We start from the raw sequence: 9,266 nt of genomic DNA, 5'->3' as shown, positions 1-9,266 counted from the left end.
ATTCTCGTACAACCTTAAAATACAATTATGAACCTGAAAATGAGCATCATATGGGCACTTTAAGGTAGTTTGATATTTGTCTGTTCTGTGGTGAGCTGGAGTCTGTCTGTCTGTCTGTCTGTCTGTCTCTCTCTCTCATCAGAACATCTCTGGACTGAACCGGTCCGACTACAGGAACTGTTTTACCTCCAACACTGATCTGTCAGCCGTTCTGTCCCAAAGCATCATGGGAGATGTAGTTTAGAAACCGGACGAGAGATTTCTGTGACGTGTGAACACAAACTGTTTACTTTAATGTTTGTATTTAATTCTTTGTGTGATATTTTTATTAAACATGAACTTGTGTTCCTTTTTCATGTCTGGAAATAAAATCTCTTACGTTAACGGGGTCGAGTTCTTAACCGTTATTACCGTTACTCTGAAATCACACGTTTACTGGTCGGCTTCTGGCTCACTGGCAGACAGACAGGGAGAGAGGCAGACAGAGAAAGACGGAGACACAAGAGACCGAAAGAGAGAGAGGACAGAGAGACAAACAGACACAGGAGAGAGACAGACAGAGAGAGACCTAGGAGAGAGAGACAGAGACAGACAGAGACAGACAGAGAGAGACCTAGGAGAGAGAGACAGACAGAGAGACCTAGGAGAGAGACAGACAGAGAGAGACAGACAGAGAGACCTAGGAGAGAGACAGACAGAGAGACCTAGGAGAGAGACAGACAGAGAGACACAGGAGAGAGACAGACAGAGAGACCTAGGAGAGAGACAGACAGAGAGACCTAGGAGAGAGAGAGACAGACAGAGAGACACAGGAGAGAGACAGACAGAGACCTAGGAGAGAGAGACAGAGACAGACAGAGAGACACCTAGGAGAGAGACAGACAGAGAGACCTGGGAGAGAGACAGACAGAGAGAGACAGACAGAGAGACCTAGGAGAGAGACAGACAGAGAGACCTAGGAGAGAGACAGACAGAGACACAGGAGAGAGACAGACAGAGAGACCTAGGAGAGAGAGACAGAGACAGACAGAGAGACACCTAGGAGAGAGACAGACAGAGAGACCTAGGAGAGAGAGACAGAGACAGACAGAGAGACACCTAGGGAGAGACAGACAGAGAGACCTAGGAGAGAGAGACAGAGACAGACAGAGAGACACCTAGGGAGAGAGACAGACAGAGAGACCTAGGGAGAGAGAGACAGAGACAGACAGAGAGACACCCAGGAGAGAGACAGACAGAGAGACCTAGGAGACAGACAGTAATAATAACGATGATGCTGTGTGAGAGTGTGTGGAGCTGAGAGCAGAGGACTGCTGGGAACATCCTGATAAACTTTATTAGAAACCGAGAGCAGGTCAGCGTTCCAACATGGCTTCTGTTCTGGGTTGGAGTTTATTTACAGTCGCCGCTAGCAAAACGCCACGTAGAAAACCCAACAACGGAGGAGTTCATCATACAAACAGGCTTAAAAAATATTATAAATCATTCTTTACAGGCGTGGAAAACTTCTCAGATACATGGTTCTCTATTCTCTCTTCCTACTCCAAGCTTTATGTACAAAAACACAGAAAACGTTTTGGGAGACGAAACAAACACGTGCCGTCTGTTCCGTGCCGCACACAGGAAACCACAGAAGAAGAGTAGAGGGGGGTGGGGGGAGAAGCAGAAGAAGTAGAGAAAGTAAATGTGTGAAAGATTAAATCCGCCAGGTTTTTGGTAAACGATGAAAAAACAAAAACGCTCATGGTCTAAAATTTGAGTCAACTTTCAAAATCAGGACGTTAGAAACTGAAGCCGCGTTTCAAATGTTCAGACTCAGATTATTATTCTAAGAGTCTGACAACATTATGGGATGGATCCCTACAGAGATAGACCTTTTAGTTAAAGAGTAAGATCCTTTTAGTTTAACATGAAACAGCCCCGAAATCCCCATCACCAAACTCCACCAGACTCCATGTAAATAATCAGGACTTTTAGTGTGTATAGAGCCAGCATATCTCCACCAGACTCCATGTAAATAATCAGGACTTTTAGCGTGTATAGAACCAGCATATCTCCACATGTAAATGGGTGAATTAAGGGTTTATTTCAACCAAACCAGAGTGGTGATTGTTGGAACAGTGGAAAGATGAACCAAGACGGCTTTTGGTAGTTTTATTTAGTTTCTGTCCACTTTGAATGAAGTGTGTTTTACGATGATAAAAGTCCTGATTATTTACATAGAGTCTGGTGGGTGAGTGGTACTACAGTACTCAGCTGTTGCCTCCTTTCTCCCCCTCCCACAGATTTTATTTTACTGATTATTTACATAGAGTCTGGTGGAGATATGCTGGCTCTATACACACTAAAAGTCCTGATTATTTACATGGAGTCTGGTGGAGTTTGGTGATTGTAATTTCGGGGCTGTTCCATATTAAACTAAAAGGATCTTACTCTTTAACTATCTCTGTAGGGATCCATCCCATAATGTTGTCAGACTCTTACAAAAACAGAAACGGTCGTTACCTTTCAACCCAAATTCAAAATGACAAAGTCTTAAATTAAAAGAGAAGAAGAAATAAAGGGCGACTTTGTAAACGTTCTTATTTCATTGAGACTCAGATTAACATTTGTAGAAGTAGAAATTGTAATTTATTTTTTTATATTACCAAGAGATTTTAAATCTAAATTATGAGACAAAGTCTAAACTATGAGATTACATTTTAAAATGTCAAGTTAACGGCTTTTTAAATCAAAAAATGTTTTGGGGTATTTTCTGGACAGAAATAATCTTCCAAACAAACATTAAAAACCTTCTGCGTTCACTAACTGAATAAATAACATTTCTCTCCGTCTATGACATCACAAGCTTTAGACTTTTTTTATTTAATTTTTTTTTAAATTTGAGTGTTTATTTTTTACTAAAATAAAAACTCTGATTTCATATAAAAAAAGATTCACAGCACGAAGTCGGGAAACATTTTTTTTTATCTTTTCGGTTTTCTTAAAAAAAAAAAAAAAAGAGAAAGAAAGAAAGAAAGAAAGTAAATTTGCATAAAGATGTTTGTGCTGCTTAGGAAGTTAAACCAGTGACCCCCAAAAAACAACTGCTCACTGGAAATAAGGGCGTAGATATATATACACCTATGAAATAAAGGAACCGAGGAAGGAAGGAGGGAAGGAAGGGAGGAAGGAGGGAAGGGAGGGAGGAAGGAAATAAGGAAGGTAGGTAGGAAGGAAGGAGGAAGGGAGGGAGGGAGGAAGGAAGGAAACAAGGAAGGTAGGTAGGAAGGAAGGAAGGAGGGAAGGAACGAGGGAAAGAGGGAAGGGAGGAAGGAAGGAGGGAAGTGAGGAAAGAAGGAAGGAGGGAAGGAAGGAAGGGAGAAGGGAGGGAGTAAAGTTTTCTGTGGCGGTTGAACAGACGGCAGAGTTTTCTCTCCTGAAACAGGAAATCAGTCTGTCGGGGGGGGGGGTATTAGTTTTTTCCCATCATGCCCTCAGAGCTGTCGGAGTGGGCGGAGTCTGTGGGCGGAGGGGGCGTGGTCTGTCGTGGGCGTGTCATCACCTGCACTCCACAGCCACGGTGTTCTGGGCGGGCGAAGCCGAGGACGGACTCATGGCCGTGTCCGAGGACCCCGAGGACCCGAGGAGGCTGTCGTGTTCGACACTGGAGGGACACACACACACACACACACACACACACACACACACACACACACACACACACACACACACATTACACATTACACATTTATTATATTATATTATATATTAGATTACATTACATTATATTATATTATAATTATTATTATATTATATTACATTATATTATATATCTAGGAAACATGGTTAATTTACAGAAACATGTGGTTAAGATTCCCTTTGATTAGGAACAACAGAGTATCTGATGGCCTGCGTCTCCCAGCATGCCGTGCGTCTCCTACAGACACTAAACAAGCCAGTATCTGATGGCCTCGTCTCCCAGCATGCCGTCGTCTCCTACAGACACTAAACAAGCCAGTATCTGATGGCCTCGTCTCCCAGCATGCCGTGCGTCTCATACAGACACTAAACAAGCCAGTATCTTATGGCCTCACGTCTCCCAGCATGCCGTATGCGTCTCATACAGACACTAAACAAGCCAGTATCTGATGGCCACGTCTCCCAGCATGCCGTGCGTCTCATACAGACAGTAAACAGACAATATCTGATGGCCTACGTCTCCCAGCATGCCGTGCGTCTCCTACAGACACTAAACAAGCCAGTATCTGATGGCCTCGTCTCCCAGCATGCCGTCGTCTCCTACAGACACTAAACAAGCCAGTATCTGATGGCCTCGTCTCCCAGCATGCCGTGCGTCTCCTACAGACACTAAACAAGCCAGTATCTGATGGCCCACGTCTCCCAGCATGCCGTCGTCTCCTACAGACACTAAACAAGCCAGTATCTGATGGCCTACGTCTCCCAGCATGCCGTGCGTCTCCTACAGACACTAAACAAGCCAGTATCTGATGGCCCACGTCTCCCAGCATGCCGTCGTCTCCTACAGACACTAAACAAGCCAGTATCTGATGGCCTACGTCTCCCAGCATGCCGTGCGTCTCCTACAGACACTAAACAAGCCAGTATCTGATGGCCTACGTCTCCCAGCATGCCGTGCGTCTCATACAGACACTAAACAAGCCAGTATCTGATGGCCTGCGTCTCCCAGCATGCCGTGCGTCTCCTACAGACACTAAACAAGCCAGTATCTGATGGCCTACGTCTCCTACCTTCTCTCTCCTTCTTCTTTAGTCTCTTCCTCCGTCTGTCGATGGACGCCACCTCTGACTTCAGCGTCATGTAGTACTTCCTGATCTCCTGCAGCTTGTCCTGCAGGAAGGAGATCCGCTCAGAGCTTGACATGCTGTCCAGCTCATCTGAGGGGGGAGGAGACAAGGAGAGGAGGGAGGGAGGAGACAAGGAGAGGAGGGAGGGAGGAGACAAGGAAAGGAGGGAGGAGACCAGGAGAGGAGGGAGGGAGGAGACAAGGAGAGGAGGGAGGAGACCAGGAGTGGAGACCAGGAGAGGAGGGAGGGAGGAGACAAGGAAAGGAGGGAGGAGACCAGGAGAGGAGGGAGGGAGGAGACAAGGAGAGGAGGGAGGAGACCAGGAGAGGAGGGAGGGAGGGAGGAGACAAGGGAGGAGGGAGGGAGGGAGGAGGAGACAAGGAGAGGAGGAAGGAGACCAGGAGAGGAGGGAGGAGGAGACAAGGAGAGGAGGGAGGAGACCAGGAGTGGAGACCAGGAGAGGAGGGAGGGAGGAGACCAGGAGATGAGGGAGGGAGGAGACCAGGAGAGGAGGGAGGGAGGGAGGAGACAAGGAGAGGAGGAAGGAGACCAGGAGAGGAGGGAGGGAGGGAGGGAGGGAGGAGACAAGGAGAGGAGGAAGGAGACCAGGAGAGGAGACCAGGACAGGAGGGAGGGAGGAGACAAGGAGAGGAAAGAAGAGAGGAGTTAAATCATTTAAAGATGATCACTTCTGACTCATGTTGCTATTTTTCTGTGTTTATAAAATCTAAAACATGCTACTGAATGCTTTATAATATTAGTAAGTATATATATATATATATATATATATATATAGATCAACCAATCAGATCATCGAAGGCGTCTGGAAATACAACCAGAAGCCGGGCTACCCCTGCTGCAGGCAGAGCATAGCTCGTTAGCTCAGCCAGCTAGCAACATGTGGGTAAAGGAGATTTACTGTTTGTGTAACGAGAACTTAGGAATTAAAGAATAAAAGGCCCCATTTCAGGTTCCTGGTCCATACTCCAAAAGAAGGATCCAAGAGGAAAAACATTAGCCAGCAGCTAACAGAATTAGGGCTACTGCTGTCTGGAAATCCTGGTTAGCTGATTGGATAAACCATCTGTCTATCACCACCTATAGTTGGTGATAGACCAGGGGGGATCAAACTCATTTTCCCAGAGGGCCGCACTGGAAAATGAGAATCCCATCGAGGGCCAGACACGTAGAGATTATGTGTTTATTTAAGAGAAAAAGTCAAATATTTTGATTGTATTATTGCATGTCTCATATACTGTTGTCTTCTCACTTACATTTTAAGCCTCATAAAGCCCCCCAAAAAAGTTTGGCAAAAAAGTTCCTCAGCCAGCGACAAATACAATGAATAAAGTGCCAAAAAAGTTGTAAAAAGGCCGAAAAAAAGGCATCAAAATTGTCTGAAAAAGTGACAAAAACGTAAAAAGCATCAAAAACTTCAGAAAAGTGGCAAAACATTGAGCAAAGCGTCCAAATAGTTAAAACAAAGTGCCTAAAGCATTGAAAAAAAGCACATACACTGCCCAAAAAGGCGTAAAAAAAAAATGCACCAAAAATAAAATAAAAGCATCAAATACTATCCATCCATCCATAAATTTATTGTGAGCCTAAATTAAAATGCGGGCGGATCAAAATCTGCGAGGGGGCGGATTTGGCCCTTGAACCTCAAGTTTGACACCTGTGTGGCAGGCGCTTCTCGTTAGGTCACACCTAAACCCGCCTCAAAACCAACTCTGATTGGTCGGCCGTTTGGCGAACAGCTCCAAATGTTCTCTATCTCAAGGTGCCAGACTGATCTGAGAGGAGAAAACTGGAGCTCGCCATATCAGGACGGTCCCACAAGGCTACCTCTACGGTCCATTAAAAAGCAGAAAAAGCCCAAAAATTATCTTATATAATTAATAAATATATATATATATATATATATATATATATATATATATATATATATATATATAAATCACAACATGTAAATAGGAACTAACTCTGGGGGTTACAGTGAATAAGATAAAGTCCCAATAAGTTGGCGTGTTCCTTTAATAGTAACGAGGCTGTTGTCCAGAACTTTGTTCGTCTTTATGTAGAATTGTTTTGTGTGTCTCCTTCTTTAAACATGATCTATCTTCCTTCTACTGTCCTTCTACTTTTTAAAAGTTTCTCGCTTTTTTTCGAAGTTATGTCACTGTTTTTGATACTATTTTCTTCCTATTCTTGCCTTCCTTCTTTCTACCATCTGTTTTTTTTTTTTTTTTTTACAGATTACAGATTTTTGTCTCCTTCTCATCAGCATTTTCCCTCCCAAAAATGATCAGCGCTGGTCATACGCTGGGCTACTCGGCTTAAAGAGACAATTCAAAAAGGGGAATATTACTGAAGACAGTTGGAGAACCAGTGCTGTAGAACAGTGTTTCTCAAATGGGGGTACGTGTCCCCCTAGGGGTACTTTGGAGGACTGCAGGGGGTACATGAGATATTCAACTCATGTATGATATTTATTTGTTTAATAGTTACGAGGCTGTTGTCCAGAACATTGTTCCTCTTTATGGAGACTTTTTTCCTACCAAAAATGGGACATTTGTGTCTCCTTCTTTGGACCTAATCTATCCTTCCTTCCTAAACTGTCTTTCTACTTTTTACAAGTTTCTTGCTTCTTTCTTCTTATGTCACTGTTTTTGAAGTTTTTGATACTATTTTGACCTATTCTTGCCTTCCTTCCTCCCTTCTTTTTACCATCTTTATTCCAAGGTTTTGTCTTTTTTCCAGTTTTTTGTCTCTTTTTCTCATTAGCATTTAAATGTTTGTTTTTTTCAGTTACAAGGCTGTTTGTTGTTTAGTAAATCTATCGCTGACAGCGCTGTACGGTTCCTGTTTATGTACGCTTTTTTTTTTATTTCTACCGAAAATGATCAGCACTGGTCAGGGGCTACTCGGCTTAAAGAGACAATTCAAAGAGGGGAATATTACTGAAGACAGTTGGAGAAGCAGTGCTGTAGAAGAGCACAGCACTGGTCTGAGTGGAGGTTAGTAGGTTAGTGGGCAGCAGGGCAGTTGGAAGTAGAGATGGCCCGATACCACTTTTTTGCTTCCCGATACCGATTCCGATACCTGAACTTGCGTATCGGCCGATACGGAGTACCGATCCGATACCAGAGTATCATATATTTCATTATGTTTTAACAGCTGTATACTACTATCCCTGTATGGATGTGATATGATTTCTATCTTTGTTGTCGGTCTGGCTCAGGTTTAACTCTTTGTGAAACATGAACAAACAATGAATGTCGTAGAACTTTCTTTTATTCTCCAGTTTGACAGTCAGTTATAACGGAAAAAGAACATAAATAAACTACTTTAATGTAGATTTTCTTTAGGGCTTTATTACGTGGTATCGGATCGGTGCATAAACTCCAGTACTTCCCGATACCGATACCAGTGTTTTAGGCAGTATCGGAGCCGATACCAATACTGGTATCGGTATCGGAACATCTCTAGTTGGAAGCACTTAAATGTAAGTCACTTTGGATAAAAGCTTCAGCTAAATGACATGTAACGTAATGTAAATGGGAATGCTTACCGAGCTGGAAGGTCCACTTGTAGGCCCTCTGAGGGGAGAAGGTGTGTTTGTCTTTACTGTGAGACGACGGAGACGAGAGACAGCGAGACTTCTGGGACTTCTGAGACAGAGACAGACGAGACTGGTCCTCGCTGTCACTGCTGTGACCTGAAAAAAATAAATATATATAGTTATAAAAACGTCTAATTTATTAGGACCTATAGCATCATTTTTCCACACACAGACACACACACACACACACACACACACACACACACAGAGACAATACACACACAGAGACACACACACACACACACACACACAGAGAGACAATACACACACAGAGACACACACACACACACACACACACACACACACAGAGAGACAATACACACACAGAGAGACACACACACACACACACACACACACACAAGACAACACACAGAGAGACAATACACACACACACACACACACACACACACACACACACACAGAGAGACAATACACACACAGACACACACACACACACACACACACACACACACACACACACACACACACACACACACAGAGACACACACACACACACACACACAGAGACACACACACACACACACACACACACACATAGAGAGACACACACACACACACACACACACACACACACAGAGCCAGACAGACAGACAGACAGACAGACAGCCAGAGAGACAGACAGACAGCCAGACAGCCAGCCAGACAGACAGACAGACAGCCAGACAGACAGACAGACAGACAGACAGCCAGAGAGACAGACAGCCAGAGAGACAGACAGCCAGACAGCCAGAGAGACAGACAGCCAGAGAGACAGACAGCCAGCCAGCCAGAGAGACAGACAGCCAGACAGCCAGAGAGACAGACAGCCAGACAGA

The 9,266-nt window shown here is 44.2% G+C and overlaps 1 protein-coding gene across 1 annotated transcript in view; it reads right to left on the bottom strand.

Moving 5' to 3' along the window:
* Positions 1–3,447: 3,447 nt before the first annotated feature.
* The window catches only part of arid4a (AT-rich interactive domain 4A), a 64,081-nt gene continuing 58,262 nt past the window's right edge, over positions 3,448–9,266 (bottom strand). The window contains 3 exon segments of the mRNA XM_028566277.1: positions 3,448–3,645; positions 4,753–4,898; positions 8,380–8,526. Of these exon segments, the coding sequence (XP_028422078.1) occupies positions 3,541–3,645; positions 4,753–4,898; positions 8,380–8,526 (398 nt within the window). The 3' untranslated portion in view covers positions 3,448–3,540.

This window comes from Perca flavescens, chromosome 20 (assembly GCF_004354835.1).
Source record: "Perca flavescens isolate YP-PL-M2 chromosome 20, PFLA_1.0, whole genome shotgun sequence".
Taxonomy (NCBI): domain Eukaryota; kingdom Metazoa; phylum Chordata; class Actinopteri; order Perciformes; family Percidae; genus Perca; species Perca flavescens.
This window is presented reverse-complemented; position numbering and strand designations above follow the sequence as displayed.